This window comes from Lissotriton helveticus (assembly GCF_964261635.1).
Source record: "Lissotriton helveticus chromosome 1_1 unlocalized genomic scaffold, aLisHel1.1 SUPER_1_unloc_2, whole genome shotgun sequence".
NCBI classification, from domain to species: Eukaryota; Metazoa; Chordata; class Amphibia; order Caudata; family Salamandridae; genus Lissotriton; species Lissotriton helveticus.
In genome coordinates, this window is record NW_027611659.1 from 2,133,193 (window position 1) to 2,153,954 (window position 20,762).

The window sequence follows — 20,762 nt, forward strand, 5'->3', positions numbered from 1 at the left end:
CTTATTAATACTTTCCCCGCATTAGCATTACTAAAATAGCTCCTTTTTGCTTCAGCTAAGCAGGTGCCATGTACGAGAGTCTTCAAGACACCATTTTAGTGCCTTCTGCTCATGCACAAGAATTTCCCTCCAAGCTTTAATTTGTCATATTGCATAGATGCAGTTGACGCATGCGCAGTAAAGATATCCCTGTTTAAGCGTTTTTTCTTTAGTCCTTCGTACATGTTATTAGTGTTAGCAAACACATAGGCGAGCTTCACTAACCTGCGTGTTCATGTGGTGCATAATAGTTTTACACAACACGTAATTAATAACATGTTAGTGAGTTAGACGAGGGGATTTCTTCTGAGTAAGTCTCTTCTTTGCGAGTCCTTGCTCCATCACTATGACATCCAATAGTTTGTCCTGGCAGGACTTGCAGGGCCTGTCTATACCTTTCTTAGGATCCTGTACGTACTTTAGGAGGAATGTGGCAATTCTAGCGTGCCAGTTAGAGACGGGGGCGGACATGCCGCCCAGAGACGGGCCCACGCCTCCTTCTCCAGAGGTTTGCCCAGTAGGAATGCTGCATATTTGCCCACTTTAGCTGACAGGAATCAGTCATGTCCAAGGAATCCTCCGCTGGGTGTCTAAGGGTGCAACGGAGGGAGTGGGAGGAGGACACCAGGGAATGGGACAAAGTCAGGTTGAGCTGCGCGTCCATGGCGTCATCCGCACCATCTAGGTCTGTTGGGTCAGAGCGAACAAGGAAAGCCTTCTTCAACCTATTAAAGGCACTGAGGTCCATGCTAGAATCAACTTTCCATTTGGGGGGCCTGAGCAAAGGGTGGTTTGGTTCTTGTAGAGAACCCGAGGACAGGGGTTATTCCTGGAACCAGTCAAGGGGCCCTGAGTAAGAGTTCCCCAATTGCATCAGTCACCTTCCAATGGTCCCTTGGAGGCATCCACCGCCTCACAACACTCGGTGTCTAGAGAAAGGACCTTGATGGTTTCTTCCTCTCGGTATTCCTGTAGTATCTTACATGTTTCAGCTAACACTGATAGGCATTGTAAATCAGTGTTAGCTCAACTGGAATGTTGGGACTGTATCTTAGTTGTCCCTGGTGATGGGGTGTTGATGCTTGAAGGGGGCAGTTATGAAGAGTTGAAGCTGACCTGATGGTGGCTGGCTGCTGAGGCTGAAGTGTATTAGTTCCTACTTAGTAAATTCCCTTGGTTTATCATCTACTGCTGTCTCCAACTTCATTTCAATTCCCCTTGGTGCATGATTGCTGTTGAGTTCAGAAGGGCACCAAAAAATCGCAGGACCTTGGAGCAGAAAGTGCTCGGCACTGGGTGCACCCAGAACGCTCAATGCCTGTTAAGAAGTGTCATGACCATTTCAGGTTAGCCCTAGGGCTATGTTTTGCACTGGGCAATACCTGCTTCACTTTGGCATGCCAGAGGCTCTAAAGGGGTCTGAGCCCCAGGGTTGTAATCCCTAATATGCTACAAAGGGAAACACACTACCGCATAGGCCCAGTCCCACAATTGACACCGAGCGTGACCGCTCTATAACCAGCACATTTTTTGTAATAGAGACCTTGTGAAACTGGGCATCAGCTGCTTAAAGTGCTTGTAGCAATATTACAGAGCCTAGCAAGGCGCCAGGCTTCCAAGCGGCTCGGGAAAAGGCAGTAGGCTCCGCTAGTTGTCACCTTCTCAGTTTTGCAAAACATCGACATGTGGCGCACATCTCTGTGGTAATTGCAGGCGCCCTATAGTGGGTAGTATGCGGTGTGAGAAGTTGGCCTGGCATATGATGTCCACTATTCTAGTGGGCACCTTGCACCAATCTAAACGACCCTTATTGATGGTAGGTTTAAGAAAACCTTTATAGAAAGCTATCCTAGTGGTCGCTGTGGAGAGCAGCCTTCAGGCTAAATCTTGAAGGAATGTAAAGCAGCTTGTTTTTCCAGTCTATAACTACATGAATGATCAAATGAAAGGAGAACCACACCAGGCATATATATAAAATATATGTATTTATTCTAAACACACTGCTCTAGTCTCTTTATGAGGCTAGAGGCAAAAGTACACAAGTTACACTTAAATAGCACACAGTAAATTAGCACAGTATACGTTTTGCCCTAGGGGCCTCACAAACCATATACTAAGAAAGTGGTATAAGTACCGCTGCGAACATAGAGACAAGGCCTAGGGCCCGTTGAACCACTGGGGCAACCAGGAACCACCCAAGGTAGGGACGCAGGAGACCCACGGTGGACACGTACAGTGTCTAAACACAGCCGCGAATCACCTTTGACTTCTATGGAGAAAGTTAATGTTAGATTTTTAAAGAATAAGGACAATTAGGAGTGGACTGCAAACAAACCCCTTCAGTACTGGACATTTTGAGAGTCAAGACCCATGGGAGCACCAAACTACTCGTGTTACCTCACCCAGGGAAGCCGGGTGCATAGGTTTCTTTTCGTGTTGGGTTTCGTCATCGATTCCAGTGGAGAGCTGCAAAGAAGGGCTGCAGGCGACCAGATGAAAAGTGTACGGATGGATCCAAGGGGGGATCGGAGATCTGAAGAACCTAAAAGCAGAGGGGACAGAGTCTGGGTCACTAGCCAGTGACCAGGGAGGCGACAAGAAGATGCCAGCCGATGTCGGCCGATGTCCGGTGCTTTCAAGTGAAGTAGGTGAAGCTTGACTCTTCAGCTACGAGGACCAGGAGGCATCAACAACAACCAGGAGCTGGATTCAAACTGTCCCACATCGGATGTAGAGTGCTCCCGTGTCGGTTTCCGGATCGGACCCAACAAGCCTTGACAACAGCCACCCATGCAGAATACAAAGATTGGCTTCGGAGAAGACCAGCAAGGTCTGAGGGACTCACCCAGGTGACTGGGTTCCTATACTTATACCAAGTTTAGGGGTTGGAGTATCTCTAGGGTCCCACCTATGGGAGGTCCTGGGGAGGGGGTGGTTACACCCCTTCCCCTTTGTCCAGTTTTGCGCCAGAGCTGAGGCTGAGTGCCCCTGCAACAGGTTTGAACTGGGGTATGCACAGGGACACATTCTGTGCCTCAGGCAGTGTCTGAAAAGCATTCACTGACTGCACCCACCCAGCCCCAATACACTACAGCCTGTCTGGGGAGGTGGTTATACTTCCCTGGACAGGAAACCTATTGTCCAGGCCTCCCCTGCCGGAGTGTCATCCAGCAGCAGGAGGTCAGACTTGTGTCTGTGGCTGCAGCATCCATTGTGTGATGCTGGGGCTCTGTTTAACTTTTACCGGTTAGACCATTGTGTACATGTCTTCTCCCTCTAGAAGGGTGGAATGCTACCCTCGCCGCCAGAACTGGCGGGGTAGTATTCCAAAGTGTTTGACATCAAACACAGCATGTTTTGATGCAGCTATTCCAAAGTTCGCATTAACCGTGAGGACTATAATCCACTTAAGAGTATAAGAGTATATGGTATGGCTGTATCACAGAATAGATATAAGTAAGGGATTCCGGAAGCAGCAGAGGGGCTCAGCTCATGCTAGGGCACCCTCTCACACAAAACCAAGCACTCTGCCTTCAGGATTGTCAAGGCCTGCCATAAGAGTGACTATATGTTTATATGTGTCTGTTTTAAAAGGTGGATATAGGTATACTATATCTAAGTAAAGGGTGCTTACACAGCCTTACCCAGGATGCAAGTGCCGACCTGTGGTGCCATTTTGGAAGGCTACCCAGTGGTGGCATAATACATGCTTCAACCCCTGGTAGGCCTCTGGGGTACCTATGCCCTTGGTATATACTAGGGACTCACAACCCAGTACCCAATCTGGAGTGAACCTAATGTACAGGTAATCAATTTAGAGAGAGAACAGCTAGGCTGGGGTCCTGGTTAGCAGGGAGCCAGCCAGACTAAAGTTGAAAAAAAGTGAAACACCAGCAAAAAGTGGGGGTAACCTTGGGAAGGCCCGACAATTATTATAAAAGAAAGCTGCGGATGGAGCACTAAGTCACACTATCATGACCGTTTATATTGAATAAAGAAACAAGGATATCTATGAAAGAGGGGAGCCACTCCTATGCTGTGCTCGAAGAGGAGGAGAATCCCCTGAGGCCCAATCTATTTACCAAGGGAGGGCAGCACGTGCCCCCCTCCCTGAGCTGTTTTAGGTGCCAGAGACACCATCCCCTGTGGCCCAATATCTTGCTTAAGGGGAGAGGCGCTTAGCTCCCCTCCATGAGCAGTATTAGGCCTTTGGGACCTGATCTCTCAAGGCCCAATGTGTTTATTAAGGAGGGGGAGCTTGCAACCCCATCTACTAGCCTTAAAAATGGCCAGGGGAACCCTTCCCTATGGCCGTCAGTAAAAGCTAAAGGGAGGGAGGCCTCACACTTGCTCCTTGAGCCTTTAATGGGACTGGGAACCCTGTCCTGGGGAGCCCAGCCCTGGGACACAGGAGTTTACCTGCCCGCACTACAGCGGCAGGGAAACATGTCTTTGCTCCTGTCTGGTGGGACCATTTTCAACTCTCCTGTCGAACAGGAGTGCTAGACATTGGTTTTCTGGTTGGCAGAGGTATTCAACCTGTCCAAGTAGGAACCATTATCCTAGACAGGGTAAGTCCAAAAGTAGGATTTCTAAAAAAGTACTGTTAAATCCATCTTTACCAGAAAATAGGATTTACCATTACCATTCCAAAGATATGAAACATGACAAAGCTACTCTTTTTCTAATCAGGCATTACAGCTTAAAGTGTATTAAGGAATTCCCAATGTTAACCTATGAGAGGGGTAGGTCTCACAGTAGTGAAAAACGTATTGTGGTGTTTGTCACTTCCAAAACATGTAAAACATACAAGTACATGTCCTACATTTTACTTACAGCACACCTAAGGGTACGCCAGGTCATTAAGAGCATGCTCTTATATGTGAAGAAAATGCTATTTTTAAAGGACGAGAACCCTCCTCCCCCAGATGGTGGCGTCATCATTGGGTTCCCTCTTTCAGGACCACAAGGCACCTGTTGAGGGCTACAACTCTCCACCGGAGAGCAGCTGAGATTCTTTTTAGGTAATAAAGAAGAGCTTTAGGTGTGAGTGAGAGGCAGAGTGCTAAGCATATCAAGTGTAGTGGATCTAAAACTATCTCCTGGTAGGCTATAAACACATTTTAATCAAGTGCTTCCAGTGGATAGGATTAAAGGAAACGTAAAAGGAGGTTTGGAAAAAATATTCCCCTCAGATGGTCAACATGTTTCTGCCTTTTTCAAGACCCAGCTCTTGCTTCTTAGGCATTCGGCAGGACCAATTCCAACAGTCACTCTGTAATAATAACAACAAGCATTTACAATGCAACGGTTTCACCTTTGCAAAAGTTTGAGCTATTGGCATTGTAAATGACAAACTTTTTATTTATGTGTTCGTTTTGAAAACAGATAAATAAATGGCATTGTCATTTACAATGGCAACAGCTTAATCTCTCGCAAATGCGAAACCTATTGCATTTTCAATGCAATAGGTCACGTATTTACGCAAGTTTGTGCTATTGACATTGCAAATAATTCGTTTTATTTATGTTTCAAAAACTAAAACATAAATAAAAGGTCTCACACTGCTGTCTCTCTCACACTGCTGACTCTGCCTTGAACACACCCACTGCTGTCTCACTCACACACACTGCTGTTTCTCACACACTGCTGTCTTTCTTACACACACTGCTGTCTCTCATACACACTGTCTCTCACACTGCAGGTGTCGGTTGTTTCCAGCTCATCCCGGCTCTCACAGGCACCTCCTCCGGGGATTGATAAACATGCAGGGACGCGCCTGCTTCGTGGGAGAGCAGACCAGCGGGATGTGCTAGCGCTGAGAAGCCATGTGACGAAGGATGCGCCTACCATGTAATCAAAGGTCGAAGTGCATTAAAAAGTATGGAAAGTGTGGGGGGGAGTGGGTGCAGGGTCAAAGGCGTGGGTCATTTATTGAAATAACCTAACAGATCAGAAAGTAGCCCTGGTTGGGGGAGAAAAGGGTAAATGGATGAGGACAAGCAAGGTCTGTGGTGAAGACTGGTGAGAGACGAAGGTGGTCAGCGAGGAATTTCTGGTGTTTCATTCATCCCCCACAGTGCAGGCCTCTCCTGAGCTTCAGCTAAGTGCAGCATAAAAATAGGTAAGGTAGCACCCCTCTCACAGGCGGAGCAAAGAACAGCCTCTCACTTCCCATATCGCACCCTCTCATTGCAGAAAGGCTGCTCCTTTCCCCTTGAAAAGCCTTTCACCCCCAACAAAGAGGCCTCATTTCCAACAAAGGCAACGTATGTCACACTAGAGAAGTCTATCAATCCACAGTAACCTCACTGGACTCAGAAGCCTCTTGCTACCTAGTCCTAAACATTACCTTAATCTCTTTTTCTTTTTATGTCACATTTCGTTTTTATTATCAGAAACTAAAACCTTAATGTATCCAGTGTTTTATTATAGGAAGTTTTCTTAGCATTTTATTATTTGTCATTTGCGTAAACCCTGATATATACATACCCAGTGGGTGCACAGCTCTGCCAGGATACAAGAACCAGGATATGTTCCAGGATATGTGTGCCACCTGTGCACATAGTGTATCAATGCACGTCAACCCTCGCTTGCCCATGCCCTATGCCTATACAGTTCTGCTAGGGTAATTAACAAACTGTTTAAACACTGCACACAGTGCTAGTGTGCTTCAACACTCACCTGCGCATACCTAGTGTATGCACAGCCCTGCCCCACAACACAACCATGACCTGCACATAACATGCACACACAGCTCTGGTGTCAGGGATACTGTACTGGGCCCTGAACCGGAAGTAGGCTGCCGATGCGGAGACAGTATGATACAAGGGACAGAAGCTTGGAGCTCTCAGGAACCCAAAAGGGAAGCCCCCACTCCACACCACCTGTCCCCAGACCAGTAATGATGAGGCAGCAAGGGGAGGGGTGATCCTGACCTGAAACAAAGGCTGGTGATAGGAGACGACAGGAGGACAGCGCGTGAGACTGACGCTGCAAAGCTTTCTTCACTCGGGCGACGGCCTCTCCTCATAATATAAATAGTGGTATCCCGCCTCCCCACACTCCCACGCTGAAACCTTTCCTGCACGGGTCACATCACACTTCGCTGGACCTCTCGTCTTTTTTGCAGGCTGCTAATCTATTAGCTCATAGTTACCACATCCTTCATGACGCACTTTTCTCAAAACAGTACACAAATAAACCAACACGAAAAGGGAAAACAAGCAACAGGGGGGCGGGGGGTGAGAAAACGAGCAACAGGGGTGGGGGTGAAAAAAACATGAGCCCAGCAAGTAGAACGAGGCAACAATGATAAAACAGCACGCACCAAAAAAAAGACGGCACTGCAAAACAGCTTCGCAAGTAAGCTACTGCCCGGGTGCCATCTTCGGAGGAATGACAAAAACAAAGCTTTGAAAAAAATAAATAAACAACCGCCCACCGCCACATGACGTTCTAAAAGAGGCAGGATGCGAAAAAATCTAGGGAACGCCCACGAATCTGCTCCGACAATTACGGACAGATCTCTCTTCCAATGGCTAGCCGCCAGTTATGGAGCTAGCCAATGGAAGAGAGAAGCGGGACAAAGCCCCGTACTGGTAAACATAAGATTTCGCCTGCGCGAGCACTGCTGCGCAGTGCTACGCCAGGCGAAACCTAACATTTTTTATCTGCATCAAACCCCGCAAGGCCGCAACGTCATCATTTTATATTAAGAAATTAAGTTGATACGAGTAGAAGAGTGGGTAGTAACTGGTGAATTTCTTTGGTTTTTTTTAGTACAAAACATTATGTTGTCACTTACATTTTCACCTAACATCACATTAACCTTTGTTTTTTTCAGTGAATTGCTAAGGTTTTTTTATTATTAAAAAAAATACTTTTACCATATCTAACTACTACTTAATTTTGGGTTTTTCCAGTGAATTTCTAGGTTTACATTTTTTTTTTATATAACATCTTTTTTACGAAGCACATTACAGTGCAGGAACCAAGAATAGTTAGAGCTCAGTTAAACAAAATGGAACAGGGTAAAAGGAATGCCGGCTACTAGATGTCCCGTCCTCTTAAAATTCATCAGCTTTGCACCGTTACGCACTCTCTTAAAACAGATATATGGATGCTTTCTTATCTTTGAGCTCTAGGTCTGCGAGAAGTCTGCAGGAGGCCTCCAGAGTGAGTCCCTGCGCGCACCCCGAGGGGGTGAAACCTCCGATTCATGCTCTCGCGAACTCTCCACAAGGGTCTGTGTAGAAGGCCTCAGAGGAGCACGAGGCCTTGTGTTATCACAATATAACAGTGCACAGATGATGTATGGTAGAGTTAGATGAAAGACTCGCTCTTGTCTTATGATTCTATTCAGGGTGAATGCTTGTTTTTATGACAACACGCCCTCTTTGCTGAGATCTTTCTACGGGGTAGAGGCTGGTTGTAAAAGGTTCAGACAGAAACTCACCCCTCTATAAAGTCCTTTTCTCTGAGTGAAGAGGGATTGGATTGACAGAGAGCAGCCTCTCCTGTAACACCTCTCAATCAATCAATCAATCAAGCAGGATTTATAAAGAGCGGCCAATCACCCGCTAGAGATCCAGGCAGAGCTGAAAATGAAGCGGGATGGAAGCAGGAGGGGGGGCATCTGAAAGCAGAGGAGGGGAGAGAGAGAGAGCACCAGAAGAGGAGGGGATGGGGGCATCTGAAAGCAGAAGGGGAGGGGGAGCACCAGAGTGGGGGGAGAGCACCAGAGGGCACCAGGGAGGAGGGGAGAATAGGAAAAACGAGAAATTGAGAGAAAGGCAGGAATCACTTGCTCTTTCATGGTTTGCTTCAAGTACAATAAAACAAGCAGTGACAAAGCCAACGGGTCTGCCCTTGGCAGGCTGTGCGGATGTTAATTCGCACTTTATGGCAGACATATGTCATTGCAAACTTTAAAATGTAAATCATTACTGATGTGGTATTTTACTAATGATAGTTTTAAAAACAAGCCTTTCATTTATGCTATGGATTTTATTATTATTGTTATGGATGAAGGAGATGAGAATACGTGTTTATCTCACCGAGCCCTGAATCTAAATCAGCTGCAATGTTACTTAAACACTTAGGAACTTTATAAAGAAGAGCGAAAAGAAATCAGCTTCTAAATGGGCTTCTACAAATAACCCACTTTAACTCCGCTTTGTCACTGAAGTTGGAGGAGCTATTTTTAGGCGGATACGAACAATGTGCAGTTGTGATTGCCCTGCTGTCTGCTGTTGTGGGTGGAGCAAAACTTAAACAACATTTTATACCAATGGTTGAAGACCTCTGACCAAAATCCCTTCGATGTAGATATAACAACCAGTGTATTAATAGACAGGTCACTGCAAAAACTACCAAAGTTGTGAGTTGACCATTCACACCTGCTGAGGGTCTATGAGAAAAATCACACATAGGCAATTGTATCCTCTTGTCTATACATTGATAAATGGGAGAATTAAACCATCCAAAAATTGAGTTCTGTCTTTATTGTCATGATTTTTAGAGTTTCCTGAAGAAGGCGCTGGTTCGCCGAAACGCGCGTCGAAATTATTATTGTGCCACCTTTTTTTGCTCTGTATTGTGTTATAATCTTTTTTCTATTTGTGATATTGTTTTTAATAATATTGTGTTTGATTTGTCATATATTGTATGCCAATACCATTTTTTTTTTTAAATGATGTATGTTTAAAAAAAAGTTTTTTATAGAAACTCTAAAAATTATGACAATAAAGACAGAACCCAATTTTTGGATGGTTTAATTCTCCCATTTATCATTGTATAGACAAGAGGATACAATTGCCTAGGTGTGTTTTTTCTCATAAATATTTGCCCCTGACCTAGGAATTGAGCTAATTATTGTTCAGGGGGTCCTCGTTTTATACACCTGCTAAGGGTCTCCAGCATAAAACATGCATTAATATATTTATGAATATGTCTATTTAACTCTGCCTCTGCCAGTATGAGAACTGCCCTCGTGAGACTCCTTTATAAACAGGCCGTGGTCGGATGTGTAAGGTGGGATGTGTCCCTAGAGGGGAGTAAGTCAAGGACAAGATGGAAATACAGATAAAACTGAAGTTGTGACGCCCCTGTCTGTGCTCTGTTTTACTCCTCTCCATATCTCTTCTCTCTGCAGGCTAGAGTGCTGCTTCTTCAGCAGTTCTTGCTGCAAAGACCTCGCCTCTGTCCTGAAAACAAACTCATCTCTCACAGAGCTCGAGCTGAGCTACAATCATCTGCGAGACTCAGGAGTGAAGACGTTGTGTGAAGGCCTCAATCACCCAAACTGCAAACTACAGACACTGAGGTACAGAGCTGAGCAGCTCTTATCACGTCATTGATTTCAAAATATACATCGTAGGCGGGGCTCAGACATATATTTTAAAAATTCATCTAAATGTTTACATGATTGCCTCTTGACCAGCTGAACTCCCTGCGAAGCGGTTGCTCCTTGCTCACCTCCTGACCTACAAGCGCCACTGCGGTATCGTAGCGCTGATTATTTGATTCATTTGAATCACTGGCTTATCTTTCATCTAGCATTTTACTCTCCCGTGATAAAGCGCCCATTCCACCGCGTAGCGCTCCGCATTGCGTAGCTGATAGCTGTTTAGTGCAGACACTATCTCAGGCGTATTGTGCTATTACTACTGTTGCCCATCTGGAGATTTTTAATATTAATTGCTACCTGTGTGCATAGCGCCGACGCTGTAACTGACCGCATTTGTTTTGGTGCATCTACTCTGCCCTCGCATAGCGCCGTGTTGTTGTTTAGAAACCCTCCATTTTGTTGTGCCTGCAGCCCGTCCCTCCCCCTTCGCTAACGCCTCCCAGCTCACCCTCCCACCCACGAAGCACTTGGAAGCACTCGGCTGAGAAGCCCCTGTGACCAGCTGAACTCCCTGCGAAGCGGTTGCTCCTTGCTCACCTCCTGACCTACAAGCGCCACTGCGGTATCGTAGCGCTGATTATTTGATTCATTTGAATCACTGGCTTATCTTTCATCTAGCATTTTACTCTCCCGTGATAAAGCGCCCATTCCACCGCGTAGCGCTCCGCATTGCGTAGCTGATAGCTGTTTAGTGCAGACACTATCTCAGGCGTATTGTGCTATTACTACTGTTGCCCATCTGGAGATTTTTAATATTAATTGCTACCTGTGTGCATAGCGCCGACGCTGTAACTGACCGCATTTGTTTTGGTGCATCTACTCTGCCCTCGCATAGCGCCGTGTTGTTGTTTAGAAACCCTCCATTTTGTTGTGCCTGCAGCCCGTCCCTCCCCCTTCGCTAACGCCTCCCAGCTCACCCTCCCACCCACGAAGCACTTGGAAGCACTCGGCTGAGAAGCCCCTGTGACCAGCTGAACTCCCTGCGAAGCGGTTGCTCCTTGCTCACCTCCTGACCTACAAGCGCCACTGTGGTATCGTAGCGCTGATTATTTGATTCATTTGAATCACTGGCTTATCTTTCATCTAGCATTTTACTCTCCCGTGATAAAGCGCCCATTCCACCGCGTAGCGCTCCGCATTGCGTAGCTGATAGCTGTTTAGTGCAGACACTATCTCAGGCGTATTGTGCTATTACTACTGTTGCCCATCTGGAGATTTTTAATATTAATTGCTACCTGTGTGCATAGCGCCGACGCTGTAACTGACCGCATTTGTTTTGGTGCATCTACTCTGCCCTCGCATAGCGCCGTGTTGTTGTTTAGAAACCCTCCATTTTGTTGTGCCTGCAGCCCGTCCCTCCCCCTTCGCTAACGCCTCCCAGCTCACCCTCCCACGCTCCGCCCCCTCCACCTTCCATTTATGGCCAATGCCCCCACGCGCAGCGTCCACGCGCTTCGGCCACGCCGAAGGTGCGCCAAAGGTAAGCCCGTCTACGCCCGTCCGCGCCTGGACCGCGCCCAGCGCCAGACCCCCTGCCCCTCGCGCTGCCCAGCCCCCCCGCGTTACCTACGATGCCGCCACCCTCCTAGCCCTTAACCCCGGTCGCGCCCCAAACTGCTTCCAAGCCGCTCCTGGTCGCACCCATGGACCGTTCTCCTGCCCCTCCTGCGAATTTAGCGGCACCGACAACATCTCCGCTACGACCACAACACAGATTCCCGACCCCAACCACCTAGAATGCATCCTTCTCAACACCCGCTCGGTCCACAGGCACGCCATTGACCTTTGGAACCTACTTGACACCATCTCTCCTGACGTCGCCTTCCTAACGGAAACATGGATGAACGCTTCCTCCGCCCCTGACATCGCCATCGCTATCCCTGATGACTATAAGATCACACGCAAGGACCGCACTGACCATACAGGAGGTGGAATCGCCATCGTCCATAAGAAAACTATCCGCATCTCAACCAGCTCTGATGCCAACCTCGCCAACTCCGAACACCTTCACTTCCAGATCCACATCGACCCCAAGACCACACTCCGAGGCACTCTCCTCTACAGACCACCAGGACCCCGCGCAAAATTCAGTGAAGACATCACGGACTTCATCACCCCACACGCGCTCCCCTCCGAAGACTACATCCTTCTGGGAGACCTCAACTTCCACCTTGAAAAGAGCAACGACCGCAACACCGCCACCCTCTTAGACAACCTCGCCAACCTCGGACTTAAACAACTGGTCACTTCCCCCACCCACATCGCAGGTCACACTCTAGACCCCATCTTCACCTCCAGCAACCATGTCTCCTTCAGCCACACTACGGATCTCCTCTGGACTGACCACAGCTGCGTTCATTTCACCTACAACAAGCCGAAACCCACCATCCACCTCCAACCAACTCTACAAAGAAACTGGAACAAAATCACCACAGAACAGATCTCCACATCGCTCCTTCAAACCTCCCCAGCCCTCTCTTCAAACGCCAACGAAGCCGCCTCCAACCTCACCCTTTGGTTATCCAACACCGCCGACAACTTAGCACCACTGAAAAAACGTCAACACAAACCTGGCATCAAAAAGGCCTCATGGTTCAATGACGACCTCAAGAAGTCCAAGAAACTGTGCCGCTCCCTTGAGAAGACCTGGAAAAAAGACCCATCCACCAGCAACAAGGACGCCTTCAAAAGCGCCATCCGTACTCACCACCAACTGATCCGAAAAGCCAAGAAAACAGCATTCAAAGATCGACTTGACAACAACGCCCACAACAGCAAGGAACTTTTCAACATCGTCAAGGAATTTTCCAACCCCTCGGCCAACTCCAACGACATCACCCCCTCTCAAACCCTCTGCGATTCCCTAGCCTCTTTTTTCCACAACAAGATTGCTGACATCCACAATAGCTTTGACAACCAACCCGGAAGCCAACCCACCCTACCATCAGCTGACCATCTTCCCCCCGTTAACACCCTTAACGCCTGGAACCCAATCTCCACTGAGGACACCATCCGCCTGATGAACTCCATCCACTCTGGTTCCCCCACAGACCCATGCCCTCACCACATCTTTAACAAAGCAGACTCCGTCATAGCTCCGCACCTCCGAGACGTCATCAACTGCTCCTTCAACTCCGCTACCTTCCCAGAAGACTGGAAACACGCTGAACTCACCGCCCTTCTGAAAAAACCAACAGCAGACCCCACCGAACTCAAAAACTACCGCCCCATCTCGCTTCTTCCATTCCCGGCCAAAGTCATCGAGAAAGCTGTCAACATCCAGCTCGCCGCCTTCCTCGAAGCCAACAAATCACTCGACCCCTCACAATCTGGCTTCCGAGCCAAACACAGCACTGAGACCGCCCTCATCGCAGCAACAGACGACATTCGAACTCTACTGGACAATGGAGACACAGTCGCCCTCATCCTCCTCGACCTCTCTGCAGCCTTCGACACAGTCTGCCACAGCACCCTTTTACAACGCCTCAGAAATATCGGAATCCAAGGAAAGGCACTGGAATGGATCACCTCGTTCCTCACCGGAAGAACCCAGAGAGTTCGCCTCCCACCATTCAAGTCCGAGGCCTCTGAAATCATCTGCGGCGTACCACAAGGATCCTCACTCAGTCCCACCCTCTTCAACGTATACATGAGCCCCCTCGCGGCCATCGCCCGCCAACACAACCTCAACATCATCTCTTACGCGGATGACACTCAACTGATCCTATCCCTCACCAAGGACCCCAGCACCGCCAAAACTAACCTACACGAGGGAATGAAAGAAGTCGCTGAATGGATGAAACAAAGCCGTCTGAAACTGAACTCAGACAAAACAGAAGTCCTCATCTTAGGTAAATCCCCCTCTGCATGGGACGACTCTTGGTGGCCGGAAGCCCTCGGAAAAGCACCCATCCCGACAGACCACGCACGGAACCTAGGCGTCATCCTGGATTCCTCACTCTCTATGAACAGACAAGTCAGCGCCGTATCCTCTTCCTGCTTTAACATTCTTCGCATGCTCAGAAAAACATTTCGCTGGATCCCCTCCGAAACAAGGAAAACAGTCACCCACGCTCTGGTCACGAGCCGACTGGACTACGGAAACACCCTCTACGCAGGTACTACCGCAAAACTCCAGAAGAAACTACAACGAATCCAAAACGCCTCAGCCAGGCTCATATTAGACATCCCACGCAACGAACACATCTCTGGTCACCTTAAAGACCTCCACTGGCTACCCGTCAATAAGAGGATCACTTTTAGACTGCTTACCCACGCACACAAATCACTCTACGACATCGGACCAGAGTGCCTCAACTCTCGACTGTCCTTTTATACCCCCTCCCGCCAACTTCGCTCCTCCAGCCAAGCCTTCGCCACTGTACCTCGCATCAACAAGACCACCATGGGAGGCAGATCCTTCTCATACCTGGCTGCCAAAACATGGAACTCTCTCCCCGATTACCTTCGCCTCACCCAGAATCACCTAGCGTTCAGAAAGCAGCTTAAAACGTGGATATTTGACAAATAATCCTCCTCCCCTTCCTAAGCGCCTTGAAACCCTCTGGGTATGTAGTGCGCTATATAAATGTTATGACTTGACTGACTTGACTTGACTTTTCTGTTAATGTTGTGATCAAGGCACCCCTTAATAACATTTGTGAATTAAGTCAGGTTTGTGAAGTGGGGGTACCTGAGCCCCAATCCATGGTCATGAAAGAAGCCCCTGTCATGGTGCAGAGGGGCACTCTTTAAAGCCGGTTTCTCCGGTATTTGGGATAAAATGGAATAGGCCTTAACTAGAGGGCAGGTCTGTTCCTTCCCGTGAGGGCGCCTACCCCACTAGTCTCCCTGCTGTTAACAGACTGGCTGCTGGATACGGGGCAGAGGAATGTCAGTGAGACACGGGGGGCTCCCAGGACCTCTTCATTCGCTGGGGGGGCTCTGAGGCGCTCTTCACATTCTGAAGGAGGAAGCTGTAAGATGAAAGGTAGAGCAGGCTGCAGAGAGGGGCAACTGCAAGATGAAAGGTAGAGCAGGCTACAAAGAAGGCAGCTGTAAGATGAAAGGTAGAGCAGACTGCAGAGAAGGGCAGCTGTAAGATGAAAGGCAGAGCAGGCTGCAGAGAGGGGCAACTGGAAGATGAAAGGTAGAGTAGGCTACAAAGAAGACAGCTGTAAGATGAAAGGTAGAGCAGGCTGCAGAAAAGGGCAGCTGTAACATGAAAGGTAGAGCAGGCTGCAGAGAGGGGCAGCTGTAAGAATATAGGCAGAGCAGGCTGCAGAGAGGGAAAGCTGTAAAATGAAAAGAGGAGCAGACTGCAGAGAGGGGCACCTGTAAGATGAAAGGTAGAGAAGGCTGCGGAGAGTTGCAGCTGTAAAATAAAAGGAGGAGCAGACTGCAGAGAGGGGCAGCTGTAAGATGAAAGGTAGAGCAGGCTGCGGAGAGCAGCATCTGTAAAATAAAAGGTAGAGCGGGTTGCAGAGACGGGCAGCAGTAAAATGAAAGGAGGAGCAGGCTGCAGAGAGGGGGCAACTGTAAGATGAAAGGTAAAGTAGGCTACAAAGAAGGCAGCTGTAGGATGAAAGGTAGAACAGACTGCAGAGAGGGGCAGCTGTAAGATGAAAGGTAGAGCAGGCTACAGAGATTGCAGCTGTAAGATAAAAGGCAGAGCAGGCTGCACAGTGGGGCAGCTGTAAGATGAAAGGTAGAGCATGCTGCAGAGATGGCAGCTGTAAGATGAAAGGTAGTACCGCCTGTAAATTGTAGCAGCTGTAAAATGAAAGGTAGAGCGGGCTGCAGAGAGCGGCAGCTGTAAGATGAAAGGTAGAGCAGCCTACAGAGAAGGCAGCTGTAAGATGAAAGGTAGAGCAGGCTACAGAGAAGGCAGCTGTAAGATGAAAAGCAGAGCAGCAGCTGAAAGAGGAAAGCTAGAGCAGGCTGCAGAGAAGGGAAGGTGCTAGATGAAAGCAAGAGCACATTACAAAGAGGATCATGAAATGAAATGAATGAAATGAAATGAAAATTGCACTTATATAGCGCGTATCTACCCGGAGGTAGAGATGAAAGGCGGAGCAGGCTGCTGAAAGGGGTAGGTGTGGTTCCCAGTGTGCTTAGACAGCAGAGCTGCTGTGGTTCACTGTGTGCTTAGACAGCAGAGATGCTGACGTTCACGGTGTGCTTAGACAGCAGAGCTGCTGAGATTATCACGTAGGACAGGAGGCATCTTTGTAAATAGTCTCTTTAAAGAGGGACAAACACCCCTGCCAATAGTTCCTGTTAGAAATGGGATTTCAGGTTGGCTAAGGCTTGCGCCAAAGTTAGGCAGAAACCACCATTCTACGTCAGGGCAAGGGAGTCACACACCAAGATAACCCCTGGCCACTCCCTTGGTAGCTTGGCACGAGCAGTCAGGCCTATCTCAGAGGCAATGTGAGTTAAGTATTTGCGCACGCACCCAGCAACAACACCCAAGGCCCACCACAAAGGAAACTCCACACAAGGTTATATATAAAAATAGCCTTTGTATTATAGCAAAGACATTAGATAAAAACACACACTTTACAATGTGCCATAGGCACGGGCAGAATTTACAGGGGATATTTGCACAGGACAGGGCCACATGGACCACTGTCAGGAATAAGCACTTTTAGAACTAGGATACTTGTTAGAAATAGCACTTTGTAGAACATAGAATAATAATCACTTTAGCACAAAATAGAAAATAGGACACACAACCAGTAACCACTGGTAAGAGGTAAGTACCACCTACGCAACCCTAACCACCTTAGGAAAATATCACACAGGGAACCAGGACTTCACTAGTATCACTATACTAGGCAAACAACCTCCTAAGCATTACAATAGATTCAGAGGTATAGGCAAGAACTTTGCATCAATGACATTAGGCAGGTATCACATGTGCGCAAAATATCACATAGGGCCAAAAACATGTACTCCTAGCAAGGACACAACACATAAAAAGGTCCCCAGGCCAACTGGACTCTCAGGGGCTGAAACACCCTATGTCCAGAAAAGTCAGGGCAGGCTGCGCAGGTAGCCAAAGGAGAAATGCGCAAAAGAAACAGGCCTAAACATAGCAGCTGCCCACTAAGTTCTGGGCCGCTGGAGAGTAGTCAAATGTGGCATGGGCTTGCAGTAGCCCTTTAAACAACTGTGCCCCCTTCGTGGGAGCCACGGGGCTCTGGGAAGCAATAATACGGGCAAACACGACGTGGGAGCCTTGTGGGCTCTGATCAATTAAATGCCCCCTAATCAGCGTCGGAGCCCGCAGGCTCTAAATACACAAATGCCCTTTGGGAGCCTCGTGGCTCAAAAACAACTAGGCTCTCGTGTTGGGGGTGATCTAAGGGGTAGCGGCCCGCTGCCTTCCGGGGCCACCCCAGGAATATGCCCAGGCCCCCTCGGGACCATTACAGAACAATGGTACCCGGAGCCCTAAAACAATTATACCCCGCGCCGCTGGAGTCCCGCACTGGGGACTCGGTAGGTTAATGGCCCCTGGAGCCCTCGTGGGCTCTGAAAGATGCAAGTCCAGACGTTGGAGTCCCTCCTCTGGGGACTCGAAAGCCACAATGCCCCCTGGACAAGGATCGCGCTACGGGGGGGGCGGACACCGGCAATGTGTCCCGACGCCCTCCTCTCCTCACAGGGACAACCCTGAGCCCCCACCTTACCGGGCGCCTGGCTCCGGGTATCCGGCGCCGCTCGCGGCGATCCTCTCCACCGGCAGGGCTCTCTTTGTGATGCCGGAGCCATGCCTGCTCCTCCAGGCGGTGGCTCCTCTCCTGGGCTGCGGCCTCACCAGCGAAACTCCTCCTGATTGCAGGGGCGTGGGGTAGGCTCCCGCTGCTTCCTCCTGGGCTGCCTAGACTGCCGGGTCCTGGGGGGGAAGCACTTCCGGAACAGCGCCTCAAAGAGGATCCCCGGGCCTGCTGCAGTGACTTTGAGGGGTAGGCTCCCTCGGTAATTAAATAATAAAACGGGGTAGCACCCGTTATGAATTAATAAATAAGATGGGCAAAATAGGCAGCCAGCAATGCGGGGTGGGCACCCGCGCTGCAAATTCGTCCAAATTGAGGGGCCACTCGCAGGGTGGGCACCTGCTACGAAAAGAAAGCGCTCCCATGTACTAGGGGGATAAATACAGCACTCCCAAGCGCTACTGCGATAAGGAGGATAAAAGAAAAGCGCTCCCAAGCGCTAGGGTCCCCCAAAGTCCAGGGGAAGTATTTAAAACAAAAGTCCGTAGGAAGGAAAGGGGGGGGCAAGGCTGGGCCCAGGGGCCAGCTCACAAGGTTCTCCGGGCAGGGAGGCAGTCCCAGTGGCGGTCCTATTGGTGCCCAGCAGCAGCAGGCCCCCCTCAAGCTTGGCTCAGGAACAGAGAAACTTTTGTAAGGGGACACAGCCCCTTCTTATACTAAGAAACCCTTTGTCCTTAGGTGCAGGGTGGGGGAAAAACCAGATGCAACTTATTTTGGAGCACTTTGTTGTGCTCAGCCACCCTTTCCATTCACTAGTCAGGCTAGGATCATCAGTCGCACCACAGGGGGCGGAGCCAGCATTGTGTGGGGAAAGCCCAGCCCTAATAAGGACCCAGGTGCACCCCTCCCTCACATCACTCATGCAGATCTCCCATTCACCACCGGGGCAGACCCATCCTGACTCCTGGAGCATGGCACACCAGCCAGCTCCAGCCAATCATAAGCCAGACAGTCAATTCACATAATTTACACCAACATGCCAACTTCTAGAAGTGGCACTTCCACACTAGACACAGTCACACCGCACACATCATCGCGCAACATTTAATCACACGAGTCTGCACATACCAGACTCGCACCTGCACTCCCCACGCATCAGGAACTACCAGGGACGCACATTCCCCATGCATTCCGATGGGAGGGCAGGCCAACCTCACTACACGCACGCACTTTACCCTGTGACACAGTGGTAATGTGCGCAGAAGCCAAAAATCACTAACACCATATCACCAGTAAAAGCAAAAAGTTTAGGGGTGAACCTGCCAGAAGGGCCAAGTTCAACAGTTCCCTTCACCATGAGGCTACAAAGATAAACACAGAAGAAGGACCACTCAACCAAGTCCTGGTACAGCGTCATATCATGCTTGGAGTTTAATGTATCAGAACTAGACCCGGGCCCTCACCAGAAATAGGAATAATTGGAATTATTTGCCCTCACATGCAGTGCTTAAAAGAAAATGAAAAGGCACATGCAGGGTCGATAGGCCTGGCCTCGGCTGGCATTGCAATGGTGAATTTTTATTTTTTTTATGCCATAATTTGGCATTACAAATTATTAAAAAACATTCAGCGATGTAGCTGTTTTACTAATGATGTTTTGAAATAACAAGTATTTATTTTGGGAAACAGCGTTTACACTGCAACCTTTACAACGCATGAATTTACCCTGCATGCCGTTGCAGCGAAAAAGGTGTGAAGCAGTGAGTAGAAGGTGTTGGATTTAACTCCAACACCTTCGCTACTGTTGCACACACTGGAGTTGGAATAGAAAATTAATCTATTCCATCTTGCAGCGCTCCCCCGGCAGTAAGTCGGGGTAATGTTTGGCTTTGCAACGGCATGCGGGGTAACGTCACATAACCATTTAATTTATGTCATAAATTTCATTGTTATTGGTGAATGAGACAAGATTACATCACCATCTAACCAAGCACTCAAATAAAAATCAGCTGCAATGTCATTTAAACACTTTTTAACTTGAAAATAAATCATCATGGGGGGGCGTGGCTTTCGCGCAGCCAAGATGGCCGCGTTTTTCTAAGCTCCGTCGCGTCGCCTGGAGGTTACGCAATTTTATTATGTAACGAGCCTGTCTCTACATCTGAAAATTCAAGATTCTGATGGCGGAATACCTGGAGAGGGTTGTGTTGAGTTTGAAGAGGCTGCAACAGTTTTTCAATAAGCTATTCCTTCTGCAGCTTATCTCTTCAGGAACACCCCTCAAAATGGCGGCTCCTATGCTTTGACTGGAATTCAAGAGCGTCTCAGTTTTAGGAGTCTCCGTTTGTCGCTTCCCATTGACTTAGAGCTGTTCTCTGTAGTTAGAGACCGTCTTTCCTGTGGTCCCTGCGTCAGGACATAGCGGAACTCTTCCGGTATTTTGGCGGGCTTTCTGTGCTTTTTACCTCAGCCACCTTTTTTCTGCTGCAGCGTCGTCCTCTTCTTTTTGCTTTGCAGAAGGGGCGTATATTGAGCGCCTGGTTGTACACCGTTTAGTGCTTTGTTTTGGGCGTTGTGAGGTGCTTCTT

General features: G+C 48.6%; 1 protein-coding gene across 1 annotated transcript in view; it reads left to right on the plus strand.

The window, feature by feature from the left end:
• The window catches only part of LOC144805712 (NACHT, LRR and PYD domains-containing protein 12-like), an 878,524-nt gene that overhangs the window by 645,636 nt on the left and 212,126 nt on the right, over window positions 1-20,762 (plus strand). Inside the window, exon 9 of the mRNA XM_078672213.1 lies at window positions 10,196-10,366. Within this exon, the coding sequence (XP_078528339.1) occupies window positions 10,196-10,366 (171 nt within the window). The remainder of the gene's footprint in view (window positions 1-10,195; window positions 10,367-20,762) is intronic.